General features: G+C 46.2%; 1 protein-coding gene across 3 annotated transcripts in view; it reads right to left on the bottom strand.

Annotated features, from left to right (window-relative positions):
- PTPN3 (protein tyrosine phosphatase non-receptor type 3) overlaps positions 1-25902 on the bottom strand; it is a 421949-nt gene that overhangs the window by 186835 nt on the left and 209212 nt on the right. For all 3 annotated transcript variants that reach the window (XM_075314923.1, XM_075314926.1, XM_075314925.1), the window contains 2 exons: positions 9865-9985; positions 8517-8604 (listed from right to left, as the gene is read on the bottom strand). In XM_075314923.1, coding sequence (XP_075171038.1) covers positions 8517-8604; positions 9865-9985 — 209 coding nt within the window. The remainder of the gene's footprint in view (positions 1-8516; positions 8605-9864; positions 9986-25902) is intronic.

Genomic DNA, 25902 nt, shown 5'->3' with positions numbered 1-25902 from the left:
TTTGTTTTTGTTCATATCCAAATACTGTGATCTACTCCTTTTACTTGCTTTAACTCTGGCTTTTTGGAGATTTTTCAATTTATAACCTCTTGCCAAAAACCTTTTTTCAATAATATCACATTCCACCTCAAAGTTTTTTTGAGTGGTGCAACACCTCCTGGCACGGACATATTCACCTGTAGGGATGTTATCTATGACATGTTTTGGATGGCAACTTCCCGCATGTAATAGCGAGTTGCCTGATATGGGTTTTCTATAAAGGCTGCAATTAATTTCTCCACTATCACTTTTTCCATGAAATTGTATATCCAAAAAATTAATTTTTGATACATCATGAAAAAAAGTGAAAAAAAGATTATGGGCATTATTATTGATGTAAAAAATAAAATCCTCGATTTTTTTATTTGGATTTTGCCATACAATAAGTACATCATCTATAAATCTCAGATATAATGCTATATCCGAGAAAAAGGGGTTACATTGATTGAAAATAAATTGTTCCTCCCACCAAAACATGAATATGCCCGCTAATGAGGGGGAAAATCGTGCGCCCATTGAACATCCCTGCAACTGAACATATCCTTTATTTAAAAAGGTGAAATAGTTGTTCTTAAGTAAAAAATCAGTAACATCCACCAGATAATTTTGAAGTTCAAGTGAGTAGTCAGAATATTTGTTGAGTAAATCTCTCAATCTATCACCAAGTGACCATATGAATAGATGCGGTTCCACTAATGGGGAAAAAAACACCGGCAATTGGTTACCTAGTATAGGTTCGTTTAAATGTGGCCACAGAACGTGTGGACTATGCGGCTATATGTTAAGTACAAAGGATTTTTCTTCATATACAGACAAAAAAACTTATAAAATAACGTCACTAATAAACTGCAGTTCAGACCATGTAGTTTACCTAATATCTTGTACTATTTGTCAGTTGCAATATATAGGCAGCACTTGTCGCCCACTCAGAAAAAGGATATCGGAACACATCTACGATGTGAATAATGCCACCACTAGAAAATTATCAGGAGCGTCTCAGCATTTTCGCGACGCACATGCAGGTGATTTGAAAGGCATGAAAGTTAATGCCATTGAAAAAATTAAATTACCTAGAAGAGGTGGAAACTTGAAAGATATCCTTTTTCAAAGAGAAATAAAATGGATGTTTTTAATGGGCACAAGATTTCCTAAGGGTCTAAACAAAAGAAATGAATTGATGTTTGCATATGAATCTTGCTTATTATTATATATGTATATAGGTGTTATAGCACCATATGAAGTGATCCAACCTAATGGGTTAATGTTTTTGTAATTATCTCGCTCTCTCCTTCCATTTGACCACATGTTTGGGTTCAGCCCTTTTTAAGTAGTTCTGTGACTAGATGGTTTAGAGACTGAATAAGAACTGGATGTTCGAAACTCGTCCTCTCTAACATGGGCTTGACCACTATAGCATGGACTTTTTAATGACGAGTAAATAAAGAATTTTCATTTTAAAGAACAAGATGCCTGGAGTTTTGTGCTGGTGAATTCCTCAATCTCTTCCTGTGCAGACAGGGAGTAGGTACAGTAGAGACCAAAAGTTTGGACACACCTTCTCATTCAAAGAGTTTTCTTTATTTTCATGACTCTGAAAATTGTAGATTCACATTGAAGGCATCAAAACTATGAATTGACACATGTGGAATGAAATACTTAACAAAAAAGTGTGAAACAACTGAAAATATGACGTATATTGTAGGTTCTTCAAAGTAGCCACCTTTTGCTTTGATTACTGCTTTGCACACTCTTGGCATTCTCTTGAGGTAGACACCGGAAATGGTTTTCACTTCACAGGTGTGCCCTGTCAGGTTTAAGAAGTGGGATTTCTTGCCTTATAAATGGGGTTGGAACCATCAGTTGTGTTGTGTAGAAGTCTGGTGGATTCATAGCTGATAGTCCTACTGAATAGACTGTTAGAATTTGCATTATGGCAAGAAAAAAGCAGCTGAGCAAACAAAAACGAGTGGCCATCATTACTTTAAGAAATGAAAGTCAGTCAGTCCGAAAAATTGGGAAAACTTTGAAAGTGTCCCCAAGTGCAGTGTCAAAAACCATCAAACGCTACAAAAACTGGCTCACATGAGGACCGTCCCAAGAAAGGAAGACCAGGAGTCACCTCTGCTGCGGAGGATAAGTTTACCTAAGTCACCAGCCTCAGAAATCGCAGGTTAACAGCAGCTCAGATTAGAGACCAGGTCAATGCCACACAGAGTTCTAGCAGCAGACACATCTCTAGAACACCTGTTAAGAGGAGACTTTGTGCAGCATGCCTTCATAGTAAAATAGCTGTAGGAAACCACTGCTAAGGACAGACAACAAGCAGAAGAGACTTGTTTGGGCTAAAGAACACAAGGAATGGAAATTAGACCAGTGAAAATCTGTGCTTTGGTCTGATGAGTCCAAATTTGAGATCTTTGGATCCAACTACCGTGTGTGCGACGCAGAAAAGGTGAATGGATGGACTCTACATGCCTGGTTCTCACCGTGAAGCATGGAGGAGGAGGTGTGATGGTATGGGGGTGCTTTCCTGGTGACACTGTTGGCAATTTATTCAAAATTAAAGGTATACTGAACCAGCATGGCAACCACAGCATCTTGGCATCTTGCAGCAGCATGCTATTCCATCCTGTTTGCGTTTAGTTGGACCATCATTTATTTTTCAACAGGACAATAACCCCAAACACACCTCCAGGCTGTGTAAGGGCTATTTGACTAAGAAGGAGAGTGATGGGGTGCTACGCCAGATGACCTGACCTCCACAGTCACCAGACCTGAACCCAATCGAGATGGTTTGGGGTGAGCTGGACCGCAGAGTGAAGACAAAAGGGCCAACAAGTACTAAGCATCTCTGGGAACTCCTTCAAGACTGTTGGAAGACCATTTCCGGTGACTACCTCTTGAAGCTCATCAAGAGAATGCCAAGAGTGTGCAAAGCAGTAATCAAAGCAAAAGGTGGCTACTTTGAATAACCTAGAATATAAGACATATTTTCAAGTATTTCATTCCACATGTGTTAATTCATAGTTTTGATGCCTTCAATGTGAATCTACAATTTTCAGAGTAATGAAAATACAGAAAACTCTTTGAATGAGAAGGTGTGTTTAAACTTTTGGTCTGTACTGTTTATAAAGGAAGTTTGTATGAAGAGTGGCTTCAGCCATGGTGGGCACCACTTCTGTCAGGTCTGAGTGGACAGTGTGAGAGCTCAGGTCTGAGATCAGCGATAAGAGAGATGGTGTGGACTGTGTAAGACTTATTCCCATCATCTGAGATAGGTAATTTTGAAAGTGCTTATAAAAACAAACATCTTTGCAATTTATTACTTGTTAATATTTTGATTCCTTCTCTAAATAATTCAGCATTTTTTTAATTTGCTTACTGCTTAAATGCCAAAGGAATTAGCCAGGTGCAGTGTTTAAAAGCTTGTTTATAGTGAGCTTGTAAGCACTGCTCCATGACTGCATGGCACAAGAGTGTAATGTTACTTCCAGATGTTGCCCAGCTTCAATAACACTGCACAACAAAAACGGTCTCACATGGCAGTGTCAGGAGAGCACAGTTCATGCCAGCAATGCCACCATGCTGTAGGCCAGAAGTGTCAATCAACCACGGGTGAGCCCCAGCGCAAACAGGAAATCGGGAGTCTGAGGATGGGATTAACTCTTTGAGGACTGGAAGAAGCCAAGTCTTCTTGGACTGTGTGGCACCTTCAGGTCGTTAAGAAGCTACAGATAATTCAGAATGAGTTGATTAGCAACCAGTGGCTAACAAGAGATTGGCTATCCTGTGGCATTAATACTGCAATCTGGTAAAGTGGACTAACAGAAAATAAAATTATGGCATATATTTGCTCTGGGAAAATGAAATAATTAAATGAAAAAAAAAACAAAAAAAACCAAAAAAACAGAAAATCCCCTCCTGAATAAAATGAAGTTTACATGTTATAGGTTATAATTATTCGAATTTTCTGTGCCAACTTAAATTGATCTCTGTGAACGTTAACACGGACCTGTTCCGGGTTATTGTGGGCCATATGCTAATAAACTTTGACTGTGTGATGGACTGTTACAATTTTACCACTGATATACTACTGAGCTTTTGCCCTTAAAGCAATTTGAAGGTGAGTAGTCCATAAACTGACAGTACATACAAGGACTATAGACTGTTAACCACCTTTTGTCCTTGGGTCGATGCTTTTGCAACTGGTTTTAGCTTGCAAACATAAATGTACCATTGTCACCAAGAGTATTTTGGTATATCCCTTAACAAATCGCTCAGTGGCAAAAAGATCTATGCAAGAACAGAACCTACCTAAACAGAATGCCTAATGCAGCACTTAGAGAAGAAGGCCTCCTAATAATTCTCAATAGCCCAGAAGGATATGAGCCTGCAGTCATTTTTGGTACAATCCAGCTGGAGTGGGCCACCAATAAAAATCACACGGTCCGTGCCCCCAGATAGCTCCTAAAGCTGTTTCTGTTAGGAAAAATGTTCAGCTCTTCCAAGTATTATCTGCAATTACAATGAAATACCTACAAATAATGACCTAACCCACACAGCTACATCTAGCTAAATACAATATGTGCCAATAGTGTAGTCATAAAAAGTGAATATTTGAACCTATAAAAATGACTACAAATCAAGGGGCATGATCATCAATCACCAAACGTGCAGCAGCTTCAAATGTCAACTCTAATCGTTAAGTATTTTGCACCATTTTTTTTTTTTTTAAGAAAATCATCATCTATGTGAAGTGAGACAACACCCCTAACACTAATCACTTAGCTCAGGGCTCTACAGAGCAAAAGACAGTTCACATCAATATTGAGGCCCAAAGAGGCAACACTGCGTTACAAAGAAGTCACGGCCCATTGCCATATACTACAACACAGAACATTTTTCATGCAGATTTTTACATTTTAATTTGTTGTTCTAAACTGACTACAATTTCTACAAAACAGGTTGTATCAGTACAGAAAAAAGAGGGACTGGAGAAACCAAGAACCACCACAGAAAACTGGAATAAATTCAATATGTCTTTAGTGGATATATTAAAAACAATAAACAAGCATATCACATGTGTGGCCAGGTCAAATAAGGAAGAGAAAAACCTTCCAGGGAGGATGAATCAAAACATATGGGCACAGACACAAAGGATCAAACATAGAAGCAGAATATATGTGTAATGGTAATGCCATCCAACCAATCCAGATAACAGTCAAATAATAAGGACTCCTGACCTAGTTATATTATGTGGGCTTAATAAATCTCGTGTTGTTAAACAGGTTGTATCAGCCTAATGTGGCCAGAGTAAAATGTTTTTCTGCAGGAAGTACGCATGTTCGGTCTCCGCTCCATTCATAGTATACGGGACTGAACTGGCTGTACTCAGCAGTCCCATAGACAAGAGGAGTCATGCATGTGTGGCGCCCCTGACCTGGTCAGGCGCCACTGAGTACTGCACCCATGCTGGGACAGGAATTCCAGGTAATCCTGAAGGCTGGAATACGCACAGACACATAGCAACCAGGTCTCCCACACCTTTAGAGGGGACCCTTGGGCAGACCCAAGAGGGGGCTTGCCTCCACATCTCATCAAGGGGTGGAGCGGAGAGGCTGGAAGCTAAGGTTGTAGCGGCTGTCAGGAAAGTAGGAGGAGCTAGTCAGTCTGGGAGTGAAGAAGCGCAAAAAGTGGCAAGAAGAAGAGGGACGCGCGCTGACACGGTAGTCAGACCCTGCACGTGAAGTAGCCATTGGCGGGGGAGAATGGTCACCAGCAAGTCAGCTAGAAAGACGCTGAGGGAGTCAGTCGGTCGAGTACGGAGACTCCTGGTGACTAGGCACGCACAGGGAACAGGTCCCTAGAGTAGACGTCCATTTATTGATCTGCTAAACCTGACGGTGAGGGGAACTACAAGTCCCTCACCAACCAACTAGAGTCTGAGCCTCAGCAGCAACGAAGGGGCCCATAAGGAGGATCGAGCCTGGAGCCATCTACCTTGGTCCACGCTGCCAGCAAACAGCAAACGGGCCAAAAAGGGGAGAAAAGGCAGTAGCGACTTCCCTGGATGAATCCCATGGTACTTCAAGTCAGGGGTTATTCGAAACAAGAAGTGCTAGGAAGGCGAGTTAACGGTTACCCTTAGACCGGCCTAAAAGGATAGCTGGTTTCTCCAGATTTAATCTCAGCATCGCCCGGGTACCTCACAAAACATCTAACAGTGAGTAAAAATAAGTTGAAAGACTTTCCGGACTGAGACTGAGTTATTCTGGGACCTGTTCTACACACCCGAGCCCCTGGGGCCAGCCTCACTCATGGGAGGCCAAACCATCCGACTGCAGACTCCATCAGCCCCAGACGCTCGATAAACCTGCAGTGGCGGTCACCCATAACCCTGACCGCAAACCGTGAGTGGTGTCACGACTCCTATACATATACAAAACCCACATACCTGTTGCCAGAAGTACCAAAGTGAAGACCCTGTGGCGTCCCCTAGGGTGGAGTGGTGTCCCTGGGGCGACCGCTGCAGGTGGGCGACACACATGTGCACCTCTACTCCATTCAGGATAGTGCTGAGAAACCCCATTCTCAGAGATGCTAGAGCTCTAATCTTGGGATCACTGGGTTTCCCAATGCTCGAACACACCGTGGTCAGCAAGTTATCCCCTATTCAATTGATAGTGTATACGGTAATTTGATTTTTTTAGGAATCCACTCTTCTACACTAGTGAAGAAAATTGCATAGAGCCTCTTAGTCCCAAACCACCAAAATATGAGAAATTAACCTCTAATCCACCCTAGACCTTGGGGATATTAATTATCATCCCATAACTATACGTAATAACTCCATCATTCTCTTCATGATACATAGGACAATTTTTCTAGCAAAAACAAAAATGCAGCAAACTGAATTTCAGGACAAAACAGCACTTAAGCTGCACATGTATGTCCATGGCATTCCTAAATGGGAAACATGCATATAAAGGTTTTGCTCTATGAGAGGAGAAATACCCCTAAACAAAAAAATAGTAACATTTCTAGTACCAGAATAGAAAAAAAAAAGAGAACAAAAGAAGGAAAGAAAAAAGTGAACATACTATATAAAATGCTAATAAAAAAAAAAGCATAAAATGTAGATGTGAAAGGACAATTAATAAACGAGCCAATAAAACAGCATATATGTTCCATTACAATTTTGATATTTATCCATGTATATACATGTCTAGATAGATATGCATATCTAGGTGAGATTATTTATTTATTTATTTAGGTCTAGAACTGATGAAAAAGATACTATAAGAACTAAATATGTAAGATGAGATCCAGCGTAGAAAGGAAGGCACTCTTCAATATAAATGTCCATATGGTTTACTCCATATGCACACATGTGAAAGGTAGGTACAGACAGCCCCTAGGAAGGGGGAAAATGACTACCTTTCACATGTGTGCACATGGAATAAACCATATGGAAATTTATATTGAAGAGTGCCTTCCTTTCTGCCCTGGACTTTATCTCACATGCTTGCAGCTGCCCAGCCGATTGTCCGTGCTGCAGAGAGAAGGCCTGGAGACTTGGAGTGGGTGAGCTGAATTCCTTTGTCATTCATAAGAACTAAATGGTGCCTAACATAAGATGCATGTTCACTGATAAGGGGACTGCAATATTAAAGGTTAAGATACGCCGGATAAATCAAAGGGTTAATTATTCATTAAGCAAACAATTATGTGTTTATGAATCAAGCATAAGGGTAACATTTTGATATCTGCACAGCAGCCAGAACCCACCACAGTCAGCTGATATACATGTTATATCATGACACCGCCATTTCTCTGGCAAATGCAGGGACCTATATAAATCGGCTGACACACTTATACAGGGAAAGGCATCCTCATACTCTCACTTAGGCTACGTTCACACAACCGTATTTTCAATCTGAATGCTGTCCGTGACAAAACAGCTTTCGGACCAATATTGTTCAATATGGCTGGTCAGAAGACATTTTTTTTTTTACAAGGATTAAATGTCAGTGTGAAAAAAAAACCAAATCATAGCATGCACTAGCATCTTCAGTATTTTGGAGAAGACTCACCTACCCATGTCTATGGGTACACAAAAAATAAAAATTGTGTCCCATATGGATCATGTGCGTAACATCTGATATTTACAAATACATTGCCATTATTAACTTAAAAAACTGTTTTCAGTCTTGTAAGTTTAATTCACTGCTAATGTATAGCAGATGTCACACGTGTGAACTGCATACAAAAGACACATGGATCTCACAACAAATGAAAATTCATCCATTTCTGGATGATAAAGCGATAATTGTATACGCTTGTGTGAACTTCACCATATATTCAGTTTGCTCTAGTAAAGCATGAAATCATCACAGCTTTGTATCGAATACTACGTGTCAGCAGGTCTCTAAATGTATCCCTCATATTTTAGACAGAAGTATAGGGGTCAAACATACTCTACCACTGTGCATTTCCACTCCATAGAATTCAAGTGTTCTCGCAATATTAATGTAGCAGGATTCAGCTTCTGTTTGTCCGAGACCGCTAAGAGAAAAACAAGAGTGATCGGGTTAGCGGTAGGATGTTACCATTTCAAATCTAATTGTGCTCTGGACACTGACCACATTAATTTTCTGTCGATCGAGATGTAACATTCTTTTTAGCATTTGAGAAATGTAAACTGTTGCCAGGACAGACCTGAGACCTTGCTTACATTCACAATCACTACCCCTTCCATACCACCAGCGCACTACACAGACTACACTATCCTGCAGAGAGCAGCACTTTACATATACGGATTTCCTGCTTCTAAATGTAAAAAAAATGTTCATTTATTAGCAGGAAATGCACATATTAAATAGTGACAAATATGAAGCCCAAAAAATCATTCTTTAGTGATTAAAGGATATTTCCATTTTAGCCATTCATAACGCCTGTCTATATTTGATCTTTAGGGTTGGCTGTGATTCCAGGACCAGACATCATGTGGGATGTGCTTTCACATTTGCCTAACTCCAATTCACTTATTTTGGCTATTGAATAAAATACAAATATCCACAACTCAGCCGTGAAATGCTAAGATGGCAATACCCTGTAAGCAATATTTAAAATATCTATAAAAGAAACAAAAAAAGGAAACTTCATTAAAGCAGCTCATTCAAGTCTTTAATGATCTGCTATTTTACAACAGTATACAACAGCAGGATTTGTGTTTTCCAAGACAATGCGAAGAATTCTGTACTGTCCCGCTACATTTTGGGCACTTGTTCTACTTTCAATAGTCAGACATCCTGTGGATTATATTGTGGCAATCCTTAACGGGGTTGTCCACTACTGGACATTCCCTTCTTAATCACTTCTGGGCCCCATAGAAAATTCTAAAAAATTAAGATAATCTATACCCAAATCTTGGAGATGTGCTATTCCAGTGATGTCGGTGCCGCTAATCTCCAGGTGTCACGTGACAGTGCTGGCTTTGGTGATTGATTGGTTACAGTCAACTTGTTGCAGCTTATTAACATTCCCTTTGAGAGGACAAAATAGTAAAGGCTATAGCAGTAACGTGACACAACGCCATATGACCCACAAGGAATAGCAGTGTTGGCATCACTAAATTGTTATTATTCTCTATAGGGTCCTGAAGTGATTAAGCACAGTGTCCACTAGTGAACAACCCCTTCAATAAATAGTTTAAATGATAATATGTTGGACATACTATGCAAGGTAGATGTGCTAATGAAAAGTATAATCTAATGTACTATGTAGTCTTCATACTAAAACTTACAATAAGATCAATTATATTACCTGTGCTGAATGTGAAGGGATTCCACTTTACCTATAAAATCATTGTCTTGGCCAGGAAGAAACATTTTATTTGACAGGTGTCCTGGAAGATGTACTGAAGGATTGTAATCTCCGAACTCAGCTGTGCAAAAAGAAGACAACAACAAATTATCACTGATGTCATTTAGACAAATCTGTATGTATCAGTAAGCAAAAGTGGTTTACATTGGTAACCACCATACACTGAAGTTCTTAAAGAAGCAGTGGTAAACAGCTCTCAGGAAAAAAAAAACATTCTAATCAATTCTAACTGCTCCCAAATCTTATCAGAAAGTGTATTTTGCCCTCTATTGTTACACAAAATGTCACAGTTTGTACATACTTCATTCCATTATATTCTAGACCAGGAATTTTATTTTTGCCAAAAACAGCCACAATTACATCTTTAGACAGGTGTATATAACTGGATATGTGCTACCTTACATGAACGCAAGAAAAAAAATCACTTCTTTCTATCATAGGAACCTTTCATAAAGACTAATGATGGACGAACCCAGACTAAAATTCGAGAACCGTACAGGATACCTAGTATCCATGCACCGACCTCAAACACAGAGTTCTCAGAAAATTACGTGAAACTATCCGGATTAGTTAAAATAAAGGAAAAGGAAAGAAAATAGAGAATAAAGCAGGAACATTTTACTTACCGAGTCTCTCGCACGGTTATAACATTACTTCTGGGGCCGCTCATTACCCTCATACATATTCACTGCTTCCCCGCCCACTGGCAGTCCTGGCGTCTCCCCCCACCCTGTGTGACAGCATGCCGAATTGCTTGGAATAACACAAGCTGTCTGAGTGATTAAAAATAAAAAAAATTGGAGGAGGGTCCCCTCATATTATGATAACCTGCAGAGATAAAACATACAGCTACAGGCTGTAGCCCCCAGCTGTGTGGTTATTTTGACTGTCTATCAGAATAAGTGGGACCCCATGTGGCTTTTTTTTTTTTTTAACTGGTGCGTGGTTCTCCCCAATTTGAAAGCCAGCCATGATAAAACCGACAGCTGGGGGTTAGTATGCCCAGACCAGGGAGACCCATGGTTATTGGGCTCACCCCAGCCTAAAAATAGCAGCCTGCCGCCACCCAAACTGTCACATCCATTAGATGGAACAATCCTGGTACTTTACCTTTACCCAGCTGATCTCGATTGCCTTCGTGTGGTGGCAATTGGGATAATATAAAAGGGTTAATGACAGCTCACAGGTGCCACTAAGCCCTAGATTAGTAACAGGAGGCATATATGAGACCATCACTACTAATCATAAGTGAAAAGAAATAAATGCAAACACTGAAAAAATCCTTAATTTAAAATAAAATACAAAAAAACTCACCCTCTTTCACCCCTTTATTAACCCCCAAAACACCCAGGTCCGACGTAATCCATACAAGGTCCCTCGACGATCCCGGCTCTACTACATCCTGGATTTGCAGTGCATAGGCACAGAACATGACCGCCCGCTGCGGCAGCAAGCAGAGACTGGCTTCGCCGTAGCAGTGAGCAATGACAGCCGTAGCAGTGAGCGATGACATCCCTAAATTTATTTGTGGTCACAGCTGGAGGTTCCCACGGTGCCCCACCTGTGACCGCAGGTAAACTGACCTCAGGTGATCTAATTGAGCACAGTGACCTTACCTCAGGTGAAATGAGTTCAATCAGACCTGCATCTCCTGGCAGAAAACAATGGTTTTTATGTAAAGAAAAGCAAACTTGGTGCTGAAATTGATAAACCAAATTGCTGCACCAAATCTGCATCTTCTGGCAAGAACCGCATCAATATCCCATCAAAACTGTATCGCGTTTAGATGCTTTTTTTGCCAGAAGATGCAGAGTTGGTGCAGTAATTTGGTGTAGAAATTTCAGCCCCAAATTTGCATCTCCTGGCAAAACATAACATGTTGATGTGGTTTTTCGCCAGGAGATACAGTATTGCTGCTGGAATTTCGTGTATAAGTTTCAGCACCATATATGCATCTCTTGGCAAAAAAACAGTTTTCTACCAGGAGATGCAGGTCTTATTGAACTTTGTGAGGTGAGGTCACTGAGTTCAACGAGTTTACCTGCAGTCACAGGTGGGGTACCATGGGAACCTCTAGCTGTAACCACAGATAAACTAAGTAATATCACTACTCAGAGCTGCAGTTCAGTCAGTCTCTGCCTGAAGCCAGAGCATGAGGTAATGTTCTATGCCCAGGTGCTGTGACTTCAGTATATAGCAAAGCCGGGATCGTCATGGGACCTTGTGTGGATTACGTCAGAACTGGGTGTTTGGGGTTAATAAATTGGAGAAAAAGGGTGTTTTTTAGTATTTTATTTCAAATATAAGATTTTTAATGTTTGTGTTTATTTCTTTTCATTTACAGTATTCGTAATGTGGGAGGGGGTCTCAGATGCTTCCCATTACTAATCTAGTGCTTAGTGGCAGCTGTGAGCTGTCATTAACTCTGTATTAACTGTTAACTGTATTAGCCCTTTATTAGCAGTCATTAACCCTGATAGCCACTGCACCAGGGCAATCGGGATGAGCCAGGTAAAGTGCTGGGATAGTCATGTTTAATGGATGCGACAATTCTGCATGGATGCAGGATGCTATTTTTAGGCTGGGAGGGCCCAATAACCAGCCTTAGAATACCAGCCCCCAGCTGTCGGCTGTATCTGGGCTGGGTATCAAAAATGGGTGGACTGTTTTTTAAAATTATTTATTTAATTAATGTAGGAGTGAATATGTATGATGGTAATGAGCAGCTTTGAAAGTAGTGTTACAGCTGCACGGAGACTCAGTAAGTATAATGCTCCTGTTCTAATCCCCCTATCCTTTTCTACTACCATTTTACAGCACAATGTTCAGGTCCCCATTGATTTATATGGGAATTGGCATCCAGGCAGATATTTGGGATTAATTCTGGTCCTGAATTGGTTTTGTTTTAAAAAATCTAGTTTGATTTGCCGGTCCTGAATATCTGCAAATTCAACAATCTCTGATGAAGACTCTATGCAGACGGCAGCCCATGGGACACAGGTTTTAGCTCTTTAGCCACCTATCCCCGTATGGCTGCACTATGCACAGGTCTGGTCTATTTTGTATTGGGACTTTTAGGCTGATAAAATCAGCTCAATATCGTCACAAGCAGGACTACAATACAATTGACCACCTACAAAATAGATAACACAAATTAGAGAACATATAAAAAACCTCTCCTGGAGAGAACAAGCTTTCCCAACTGGTCTACTATTGCCTCTGGGCCATGTAGGGCTGTAAAGCATAAGGCAATGAGCACACACTGAGTTTTTGTTACAGAAATTTTCTGCACCAAAAACTGCATCCTATGGTAGAAAAACACACCAAAACCTAGTTCATCTGCTAGTTTTCCCTCAATAAAATTCAGCCTCCCCAAAACAATTCAATCAATGCAAGAAAAATAAGCTGTTCATGGACAGCACACAGATAGCACACTGACAGCGCTGGCACTGAACTGCGGTGAACTCATGATGTCACCACATATCACAGCTGTCTCCTCTTGTGCTACTTTGTGTGAGAACCGCCGCGGGCAGTGAACCACTTGTTACCGCCCAAGGCAGGTCACACGTTACTGTTGAAGCCACATGCTATGTCTAGTGGTGACCTCATGAGGTCATCACAGTTTACTGTCGCAGTTCTCACACAGCATAGCGTGGGAGCTGGCATTGTCCCACCCTATAGGGAACATTTTGTTTTTCATAGGCTGGGGCAGGGAGTCTGGGAACAATGTAGGACAGTCTTATAGACTACGATATACCATATTAGGGTTTTGATGGGTAATAAATTGGTGAATGAGGGTGTCTCTTGTATTTCTTCTTTAATATTTCTTTCTTTTTATATCTTTCAGGTTCGCTTTGGAGGAATGTTGTGGGACCTCTTTGTCAATTAAGGCGGAAGTTAAAGGATTTTTAAAAAAAAAATAAACTGGTCAATGAGGGCTTATGTCAAGGGGTTTTGTAAATTGGTAACCTCTGTTTTGGATTACCTGCCAAGGAGAACCTGCAGCTGCAGGCTGTGGCTGTCTGGTTTACCTTAGCTAGCTACGAAAAATAGGAGGACCCGATGTCATTTTTTTTAAGTAAATTATTGCATTTGTGACTAAATACAAGGACAAACACCCTTAAGTGCCACATGAAAGTCACTAAAGCTTACAACCTGTAGAGGGGTAAGACATTATAAATGTGTTTGACATCTATATGTCTGTTTATCGATCCATTAATCTATCTAGTTTTTGACAGTATGTAAAAGATCATGTTACAAAAAGATGTCACACAGAGGACACTCAGACCATACACTGATGTCACACAAGCGAACCACGGATGTCACACACACACTAGACGAGGGGCAAAATGCACTCGCATAGCACTCGAATGACATATGGAATGACACTCCCATGTCACTCGCATCTTACTCCAAGATGGTTCAGGTGCAATAATGGAGCCATATTTCACACACAGATGTGAGTTAACACTAATTCTGTATCTAAATGGCTACTGAATATTTAGTTTTTGGTTGCCAGGTGACGCTGGTATGCCCTTTTAGTACAATACAGTAATGCTCACAGGACGGCTTGGGTTACAAGATCATAATTTCTACTACTGAGAAAAAGGTCCGATTTTGCTCAGTGTTTGATCAAAGTCTGATCAGAATGGGATTGGAGTGGGATCGAAGTGGGATCGGAGTGGGATAAGAGTGGGATAAGAACTTTAGAGCTTAGATAGATGGGGAGAAGTCTAGGGAATAGTGTAATACAGATAATTCCAACAGTGTTTAGGGGATTTAGATAGTTAGAAAATACATTTTAGTTGTCAGACCACCCCTTTAAAGGGGACTTCATTTGATTTTATTATTTAAAGGGGGCTTTACACGCTACGACATCGCTAATGCGAAGTCGTTGGGGTCACGAAATTGGTGACGCACATCCGGCCGCATTAGCGATGCCGTTGCGTGTGACACCTATGAGCGATTTTGCATCATCGCAAAAACGTGCAAAATTGCTCATCGGTGACATGGGGGTCCATTCTCAAATATCGTTACTGCAGCAGTAACGAAGGTGTTCCTCGTTCCTGCGGCAGCACACATCGCTCCGTGTGACACCGCAGGAACGAGGAAGCTCTCCTTACCTGCCTCCCAGCCGCTATGCGAAAGGAAGAAGGTGGGCGGGATGTTACGTCCCGCTCATCTCCGCCCCTCCGCTTCTATTGGGCGGCGGTTCAGTGATGCAGCTGTGACGTCGCTGTGACGCTGAACGAACCGCCCCCTTAGAAAGGAGGCGGTCCGCCGGTCACAGCGACGTCACCGGGCAGGTCAGTACGTGTGACGGGTCTGGGCGATGTTGTGCGGCACGGGCAGCGATTTGCTCGTGTCGCACAACAGATGGGGGCGGGTACCCACGCTAGCGATATCGGTACCGATATCGCGGCGTGTAAAGCCCGCTTTAACCAAGTACCTTTTTCAATTACTGTTGTTTCACTGCTTCTGGAGAAGTTTTCTAATTTAGTGCCCCTAAGTTCCAACGTTATACCCCCCTGATAATTAAGAAGCCTTTCCATTCAACCAACTGGATGTATACTATAGAATTTCTGTCTAAGGATATGCTCACACGAGCGTATGAATCGGATGAGTGCAATGCGAGAAAATCTCTCATTGCACTCTGACCAATGTTAGTCAATGAGGGCGAGGAGATGGGCAGTTTTTATCTCATCCAGATTCTGGATGAGAAAAAAGTTGCAACATGCTATGAGTGGATACCGAAATCGTGCGAGACTCGCCAATACAAATAAATGGGTGTGAGAAAAAAAAACAGACGCCACACAGACCATCCTAATGACATCAGTTTTTATGGATACATTACTATCATCTAGCACAGAATACTGTAAATGGTCCTATAAATGACTGTAAATGAATAATAGCTGCTGAGAAAAAAAAGGATTGCACACTGACAGCATACTGACAGCACACAGATGACAAGTGAAAAAAAAAATCACCCACTCGCATAGCACTCGCATGACACACGGATTACTACATGGATACCACTCGTACAACTCTTCGGGAGGCGAATGGGACCAATTTTTCATACGCTTATGTGACTCCAGCCCAGGGGCGTAACTAGGGGGGGCTGGAGGGGCACGTGCCCCAGGCGCAGTGTCAGGGGGGGGGCGCTGTCGGGACCCATGTGCACCTTTCAGCAAGGACGGTGATGTATGCTGCGGCCGAGTTCTGGGGCCGCAGGCAGCGCTCATGCCGACAGCTGCAGGCTCTTAGATCCACACCTGAAGGCAGCCTTCACCGCTGTGTAGGGGTTAAGTTTGTCTGTGGGCGGAGCTAGCACGCACCGTGCACTGCCCTGCCCTGCCATCCCACAGATAATGGTAGATGATAGAATGTATGGGCTCCGTCCAGGTATGACTTAATTTGTCATGAAGCTGGTCACTCCCATTACCTGGAAGGAGCCCATACATTCTAGGCTCAACGCACAGAGGAAGAAATGAGCCGCCGAGCTGTATGTCCTGTCACTCACAGTGCTGTATACCCTGGAGAACTACCTATAATATCCCCCCACCACAGTGCTATATACCCCTAGAACTGCCTATAACCCCCCAGTGATGTGTACCCCACAGAACTGCCTATAATATCCCCCCATCGCAGTAATCTATACCCCCAGAACTGTCTATAACCCCCCAGTGATGTATACCCCACAGAACTGCCTATAATATCCCCCCACCGCAGTGCTATATATCCCCAGAACTGTCTATAACCCCCCAGTGCGATATACCCTGCAGAACTGCCTATATCCCCCCCCACCACAGTGCTATATGTCACGCTCCCCGGGTCCTCGGCTCCCCTCCCCGGGTCCTCTGCTCCGCTCCCCGGGTCCTCAGCTCCGCTCCCCGGCTCACCTGCCACGCTCCCCGCTCTCCAGCCTCCGGTGCCCGTCCTTCCCAGGCCCCCTGGTCTCCGATCCCGGCGTCCGACGGCTTCCTAGGTCCTGGCCGGCTCCCCTGCGTCCTCCTCTCAGCTTCCTTCCCTGGCTTCTGGCACCCGGGCCGCGCGCATGCGCATTAGGGCGCGCGCGCGGTCACTGACCCTTTCTTAAAGGGCCAGCGTCCATTAACAGGAAATGATGCAGAACAGGTACAGGGTATAAAGGGGTTATTGTCCAAGGGGGCGGGGCCTGATCTTCGTGTTTTCCCAAGCTAGGAGTCAGGTCTCCTTGTGTTTTGTGAGATACTTACCTCTCTATCTTCTAGAGCCGATCCTGCATCGCCATCCGGTCCTGCGGTACCTCGAACCCCGAACGCTGCCCATCTGCCATCCTGACAGTCCGTACCATCTCGGATCCCTGCGGTGACCCGTCACCTCGCTCCAACGGTTCCGGACCCCGCCTGACACCATCACGGCTTCCGAACCTGAAATCCGTCACCCGGACCACCATCAGTGACCTCGTGGTCCCAGGGACTTCTCCGTATTCTCCCAGTGCACGGACTGTCCTGCTACCTACAGTGCTCCGGCTGCCGGACTCCTTTCCCTCATCCGGGAGTTCAGCCCAGTGGATCCACCTCCAGGGTCTACCCGTCCATCTGGCCCTAACAGTAAGATCAGGCCATGGATCCCGCCGAAGCACTAGCGGCCTTGCATGAGGAACTCCAACGCCAGCGTGAAGTTCAGACCCGCATGCTGAACTTTATGACTTCTGTGGACACCCGCCTGACCACGCTACAAGCGGCAGTCACGTCTTCAACATCCCGAGCCTCCACTAGTCAAGCCACGACCCCCGCTCCCGTGGCTGCCTCTTCGGATGCTTCCAGACTGCGTTTGGCCTCACCACCCCGGTACGCCGGAGATCCCAAGACCTGCAGGGGGTTTATAAACCAATGCTCCCTCCATTTCACGCAGCTGCCACATCTGTTTGCCTCCGACCAAGCCAAGGTCGCCTTCATCATGTCTCACCTAGAGGGCGAGGCACTGGCGTGGATGAACCCCTTGTGGGAGAAGGAGGAACCTATGACCAAGAACCTCCAGGAGTTCCTGCAGGCCTTTCGCAGCACCTTTGACGAACCCGGACGCGCCTCCGCGTCTGCGTCATCACTTCTCCGGTTACGTCAGGGAACACTGACGGTGGGTCAATACGCCATCCGTTTCCGCACCTTGGCGTCAGAACTCGGGTGGAATAACGAGGCCCTAACCGCCGCCTTCTGGGAAGGACTATCGGGTCGAATCAAAGATGAGCTGGCTGGACGTGATGTACCGTCCACCCTGGACGCCCTGATTACCCTAGCGACTCGAGTGGACATACGCTTTCAGGAGCGGTCCAAAGAGGTATCCCGTGAGAGACGTCCGGTACGGCATTCCTCTCCTCCACGGAAGCCCGCCGTACTCCAGTCAACGGCCTCTGGTGTCTCCGTCCATGAGCCCATGCAGATCGACCGTGTGCGACAGTCTGAACAACGTCGAGCAGAGCGGCTCGCCAAGGGTCTCTGCTTTTACTGCGGAGAGGGCACACACCTGCTACGCGCCTGTCCAGAGAGGCCGGGAAACTCCAAAGCCTAGGGTTGGTAGGAGAGGCCACCCTAGGTGCTGGGACTCTCTCAGACCCAGTTACATGGACTGTGCAAGTAACAACGGGAGAGACGCGGTTTACGGCCGAGGCGTACCTCGATTCTGGGGCAGCAGGCAACTTCATCCAGCAGGCCACGGTGGACAAGTACCGGGTGCCTGTTACTCCACTCGACAAGCCCCTCGTGATTGCCTCTGTGGATGGGAGACCTCTCTCTGACACCATCTCCTGGATCACCAAGCCGCTTGAACTGCGTATCGGTGCTCTGCACACCGAGAACATCGCTCTCTACGTCCTCCCACATATGTCACATCAAATTCTGCTGGGCCTTCCCTGGTTGCGGACACACGAGCCTTCAGTCAGCTGGGGCACTGGCGATATTACTCGATGGGGGTCTTCTTGCCATGAGAGGTGTCTGAAGACCATACAACCCATCCGGCGACCTCCGGTTCCCGAGTCCCTACCGGGACTGCCCTCAGCCTATTGGTCCTTCGTGGACGTCTTTGACAAGAAGGAGTCCGAAGTACTTCCACCACATCGTCCTTACGATTGTGCCATTGACCTGCTCCCGGGAACTACACCACCTCGAGGACGGATATATCCACTCTCTCCAGCCGAAACAAGGGCCATGTCTACGTACATCACAGAGAGCCTGGCTAAGGGATTCATCCGGAGATCCTCCTCTCCTGCTGGAGCAGGCTTCTTCTTCGTAAAGAAGAAAGAGGGTGACCTACGCCCATGTATAGACTACCGGGGATTGAACCTGATCACCGTGAAAAACAAGTACCCCCTGCCGCTCATCCCCGAATTGTTTGATCGGCTCAGAGGAGCTCGTGTGTTCACCAAGTTGGATCTTCGGGGTGCCTACAACCTGGTCCGTATCCGCTCAGGGGATGAATGGAAGACCGCGTTCAACACTCGCGATGGGCACTACGAATACTGCGTGATGCCCTTCGGCCTGTGTAATGCACCAGCTGTCTTCCAAGAATTAGTGAACGATGTGTTTCGGGACCTTCTCTACGTCTGTGTGGTGGTATATCTGGACGACATCCTTGTCTTCTCTCCGGACCTCCAGACCCACCGAGAGAACGTGCAACTGGTTCTACAACGACTGAGAGAGAATCGTCTGTACGCCAAGTACGAGAAGTGCGTCTTCGACCAGTCTTCTCTCCCCTTCCTGGGGTACCTCATCACCGATACCGGACTGCAGATGGATCCCAAGAAGGTCTCCTCCATTCTCAACTGGCCTCCTCCTTCTGGACTGAAGGCAATCCAACGCTTTCTGGGATTCGCTAACTATTACCGCCAGTTCATTCCTCACTTTTCGGCTCTGACTGCTCCTCTCTCCGCCTTGACCAAGAAGGGGGCTAATCCAAAGGACTGGTCACCTGCGGCCGACGCCGCGTTTGGCGCTCTAAAGCGAGCCTTTGCCTCCTCTCCTGTACTCCACCGTCCTGAGTTAAACCGCCAGTTCACCTTGGAGGTGGATGCCTCCTCCTCGGGAGCCGGAGCAGTGCTCATGCAGAAGTCCTCCTCCGGGAAGATGGTAACGTGCGGTTTCTTCTCCAAGAGCTTCTCCACGCCTGAACGCAATTACACCATCGGCGACCGAGAGCTATTGGCGGTCAAACTGGCTCTGGAGGAATGGCGCTATCTTCTGGAAGGAGCAGTGTACCCTGTCATTGTTTACACGGACCACAAAAACCTGGAATACCTGCGGACTGCTCAGCGACTGAACCCACGGCAAGCCAGGTGGTCCTTGTTCTTTGCCCGGTTCGACTTCCAGCTTCATTTCCGACCCGCAAACAAGAATGTACGCGCTGATGCCTTGTCTAGGTCTTTCGTGCCCATGGAACAGGAGGAAGAGACATCTCAACCCATCATCTGTCCAAGCAAGATTATTCCGGTGACTCCTGTCACCCTGGCCCAGATACCGCCCGGGAAGACCTATGTCTCTGAGACTGACAGGCAAAAAGTGTTGCATTGGGGTCATGCCTCGAAAACAGCCGGTCATGCAGGTCAGAAGAAAACATGGAGCGCTATTGTACGTCATTACTGGTGGCCATCCCTGCGCACGGACGTCGCCTCTTTTGTCTCTGCCTGCTCCTCCTGTGCCAGGAACAAGACACCCAAACACCTGCCATACGGCCGTCTTCTGCCTCTGCCCATACCCTCAGTTCCCTGGCAACACATAGCGATGGACTTTATTACGGACTTGCCATTGTCCTCCGGACACACAGTCATATGGGTCGTGGTGGATCGATTCTCTAAAATGGCCCATTTCGTTCCTATGGCTGGATTGCCCTCTGCTCAGGAACTCGCGGACGCCTATATACATCACATCTTCCGCTTGCATGGCTTCCCATCACACATCGTGTCCGACAGAGGAACTCAGTTTACCTCCCGCTTCTGGAGGGCTCTCTGCAAACATCTGGGAGTGACTCTAGACTTTTCATCTGCCTACCATCCTCAGTCTAATGGCCAAGTGGAGAGGATCAATCAAATATTGACATCTTTCTTACGTCACTACGTGAACGCCCATCATGACGATTGGTCCACGCTTCTTCCTTGGGCAGAATTCTCCCATAATCACCACATCAGTGAGTCGTCCTCCAGCTCTCCCTTCCATGTCGTTTACGGACTCCAGCCCTCCGTCCCATTGCCGGTAGCCCCTTCTTCGGATGTCCCTGCTGCTGATACTGTAGCCCGTGACTTTGCAACCATTTGGGACTCTGTCAAGGCGTCCCTTGGGCGTGCTTCCCTACGGATGAAACGACACGCAGACAAGAGACGTCTGGACCCTCCGTGTTTCTCTCCTGGAGATCTCGTCTGGCTTGCTTCCAAGTACGTCCGCTTGAAGATACCATCATACAAGCTGGGTCCTCGCTACATCGGGCCGTTTAAAGTCCTCAACAAGATCAATGAGGTCTCCTACAAGCTACAGCTCCCGGCCACGATGAGGATACCCAACTCATTCCACGTCTCCCTGCTCAAGCCGGTTGTCCTTGGTCCCTTCTCCGCTGCTGCCAGTCCGGCTCCTCCACCTATTGCCGATGACGACATCTATGCGGTAAGGGATATCGTGGCCATGAAGACCGTACGGGGTCGACAGTTCTTCCTGGTGGACTGGGAGGGGTATGGTCCTGAGGATAGGTCCTGGGAGCCCAGGGAGAACGTGGGCACTCCTCTGATCCGTGCCTTCATGTCCCGGTTGCGGGGAGGGGGGCGTGGGGGGGGGGGTACTGTCACGCTCCCCGGGTCCTCGGCTCCCCTCCCCGGGTCCTCTGCTCCGCTCCCCGGGTCCTCAGCTCCGCTCCCCGGCTCACCTGCCACGCTCCCCGCTCTCCAGCCTCCGGTGCCCGTCCTTCCCAGGCCCCCTGGTCTCCGATCCCGGCGTCCGACGGCTTCCCAGGTCCTGGCCGGCTCCCCTGCGTCCTCCTCTCAGCTTCCTTCCCTGGCTTCTGGCACCCGGGCCGCGCGCATGCGCATTAGGGCGCTCGCGCGGTCACTGACCCTTTCTTAAAGGGCCAGCGTCCATTAACAGGAAATGATGCAGAACAGGTACAGGGTATAAAGGGGTTATTGTCCAAGGGGGCGGGGCCTGATCTTCGTGTTTTCCCAAGCTAGGAGTCAGGTCTCCTTGTGTTTTGTGAGATACTTACCTCTCTATCTTCTAGAGCCGATCCTGCATCGCCATCCGGTCCTGCGGTACCTCGAACCCCGAACGCTGCCCATCTGCCATCCTGACAGTCCGTACCATCTCAGATCCCTGCGGTGACCCGTCATCTCGCTCCAACGGTTCCGGACCCCGCCTGACACCATCACGGCTTCCGAACCTGAGATCCGTCACCCGGACCACCATCAGTGACCTCGTGGTCCCAGGGACTTCTCCGTATTCTCCCAGTGCACGGACTGTCCTGCTACCTACAGTGCTCCGGCTGCCGGACTCCTTTCCCTCATCCGGGAGTTCAGCCCAGTGGATCCACCTCCAGGGTCTACCCGTCCATCTGGCCCTAACACTATATACCCCCAGAACTGTCTATAACCCCCCCAGTGATGTATACCCCACAGAACTGCCTATAATATCCCCCCACCGCAGTGCTATATACCCCCAGAACTGTCTATAACCCCCCCCAGTGTGATATACCCTGCAGAACTGCCTATAATATCCCCCACCTCAGTGCTATATACCCCAGAACTGTCTATAAGCCCCCAGTGCTGTTTACCCCACAGAACTGCCTATAATATCCCCCCCCACCGCAGTGCTATATACCCCCAGAACTGTTTGTAACCCCCCCAGTGCTATATATCCTGCAGAACTGCCTATAATATCCCCCACCTCAGTGCTAAATACCCACAGAACTGTCTATAAACCCCCAATGCTGTATACCCCGCAGAACTGTCTATCCCCCTCACCACAGTCCTGTATACCCCCAGAACTGTCTATAACCCCCCAGTGCTATATATCCTGCAGAACTGTCTATCCCCCCACCCCAATGCTATATACCCTCAGAACTGTCTATCCCCCCACCCCAGTGCTATATACCCCCAGAATTGTCTATCCCCCAACCCCAGTGCTGTATGCCCCCAGAACTGTCTGTCCCCTGACCCTAGTGTTGTATACCCCAGAACTGTCTATACCCCCAACGCCAGTGCTGTATACCCCTAGAACTGTCTGTCTCCTGACCCCAGTGCTGTATACCCCCCAGAACTGTCTGTCCCATGACCCCAGTGCTGAATAGCACCCCAGAATTGTCTGTCCCCCCATCCCAGTGCTGTATACCCCAGAGCTGTTTTCCCCCCACTACAGTGCTGTATACCCTCAGAGGTGTTTGTCCATCACCCCAGTGCTGTATACCTCCCAGAGCTCTTTGTCTCCCACTCCAGGGCAGTATGTCGCCCCCTCCAGTGCAGTATACCACCCAAGAGCTGCATACCCCCAGAGCTGTATCTCTCTCCAACCTAGTGCTGTATACCCCCAGAGTTGTTTGTCCCCCCACTCCAGTGCTGTATACCCCCCAGAGCTATATACCTTCTCAGATCTGATTGCCCCCCTCTAGAACTGTATGTCCCCTCTGGAGCGGTATGTCCCCCCCCCCATTGCTTTATGTCCCCAGCCTCTCTTGTGATGTATATACAGCAGTGTCAGTGTGCTCTGTGTGTGGCTATGTCTTTTAGTCATGGCCACCAATCAGCGCGGCACAGCAACATGCCACGTGGAGCTGGATGGAGACAAGCGGGGGAGGTGAGTGAGGCTGCTGCCGGCTTCCCCATATTAATAATATCTGCAATGTGTCTATGTGTATGTATGATGTGTGTCTGTGTATGTCAGTGTATATGACTGTGTATAGATTTATCTCTGTTTATATGTATTTTTGTGAATTTGTCTTTACATATGTATATGTATGTATGCTTGTATGTGTACATATTTGTGTATGTGCGTGTCTATGTGAGGATGGGGCCCATTGAGACTCACCCAGGGCCCACAAAAACCTGGAGCTGGCCCTGCCTACAGCTGCATTTTGCCGCTCCCGTAGTTGGAGCCGGTTATTCTGAGTCCGACTGTCAAGGAAAGGGGATAGCATGAGAGGATAGTGTGAAGCCATAGCAAGGAGGGGGAGTGTGATGAGGGGCCCAGTTTAAAGACTGGGCAGTATAAGGGGACATAGTGTAGAGGACAGTGTGACTAATTCTCTTCATTAGGCCTCAGTCCCACTTGCGCATTGCTTCCCTTGCAAGATCATCAGATGTGATATGCTAATGGCTCCCGACTCAGGCTCTGTTGTGAGCGTGAGCCGAGTGTCATGCGACTGTGATCCGATCTTGCAATCAGATCACAGCTGCGGACAAGACAAAGGGAGGGAGTAATTTCCCCCTTATCCACGGCCTCTCTGCGTACATTGTACTGCACTCTGATTACATCAAAGTGCAGTGCGATATTCACACACTCCCGTAGACTTGTATGGGTGAGTGAGCTGAGAATCTCTGACACTCGCAGCATACTGCAATTCTTTTCTCATGCCAATATATCATGAAAAATCAATTGTAGATGGACACTCGATATTTTATCAGATTGCACTCGTCCGTGCAAAACACAAGTGGAACTGCGACCTTACTGTAGTTCCTGTATAGTCCGCAGTCTGATGATGACTGTTAACTCCCAAGAATCTACTTACCATTGTTAAAAGGAATCTGTCACCAGGTTTTTGTGCCCCCATCTGAGAGCAGCGTAATGTAGAGACAGAGACCCTGATTCCAGCGATGTGTCACTTACTGGGTTGTTTGCTGTCATTTTGATAAAATCCATGTTTTCTCTGCTGCAGATCTAGCAGTTATACAGGGCTGATGAATATGCTGGTCTACCTGGCAGCATGTCAAGCAGTCCTGTAGTGATAATCTACTGCTGATTAAACAGTGATTTTTATCAAAACTACACTAAGCAGCACAGTAAAGCTCGCTTTACACACTACAATATATCTTACGATGTGTCGGCGGGGTCACATCGTAAGTGACGCACATCCGGCATCGTTAGTGTTGGTGTAGAGTGTGACAGGTACGTACGATTGCGATTGAATGTTAAAACGTTCATTGCATGCACGTCTTTCAATTCCTAAATATTGCATGTCGGGTTGTTCAATGTTCCCGAGGCAGCACACATCGCAGTGTGTGACACCCCGGGAACATTGAACGACAGCTTACCTGCCTCCCGCGGCTCCCGCCGGCAATGTGGAAGGAAAGATGTGGGCGGGATGTTTACCTCCCGCTCAGCTCTGCCCCTCCGCTTCTATTGGCCGGCTGCCGCGTGACGTCGCCGTGACGCCGAACATCCCTGACACTCCAGGAAGTGGATGTTCGCCGCCCACATGAAGGTCGTATGGAAGGTAAGTACGTGTGACAGCTTTTAATCGATTGTGCGACACGTTCAACAAATTGAACGTGCCGCACATACGATGGGGGCGGTTATGATCGCATACGATATCGTATGTGTAATCGTAACGTGTAAAGCAGCTTAAGTGACACACTGCTAGAATCAGGATCTCTACCCCTACATTATGCTGCTCTCAGATAAGATGTTAATATCAGATTGCCTTTAAGGATGTATTGGAGGTTGTAGATTTTTGCAATAGAAATGTCTATGTGTCTGACCTGACATTACAATTGATGTACCATGCTTGTGGTTCTGATGATGTATTTCTCTACTGAAGAAGGTTTTTATGTTGTTTCTGAACTGGTGGGGTTATATTGATGTATTTCTGTACTAGTGGTGGTTGTGATGCTGTGTTTATGTATTGATGGGGGTTCTAATTATGTATTTCTGTACCTCTGGTGCTGTTACTAGTTCTGATCCTGTACACAAGTAGCAATACATAAATTGTGAGATTGGACCATCCCTTTACTTAAAATTCGGCTATACTGCTTAA

The sequence above is a fragment of the Anomaloglossus baeobatrachus genome, chromosome 6 (genome assembly GCF_048569485.1).
Source record: "Anomaloglossus baeobatrachus isolate aAnoBae1 chromosome 6, aAnoBae1.hap1, whole genome shotgun sequence".
Lineage (NCBI taxonomy): Eukaryota > Metazoa > Chordata > Amphibia > Anura > Aromobatidae > Anomaloglossus > Anomaloglossus baeobatrachus.
This window is presented reverse-complemented; position numbering and strand designations above follow the sequence as displayed.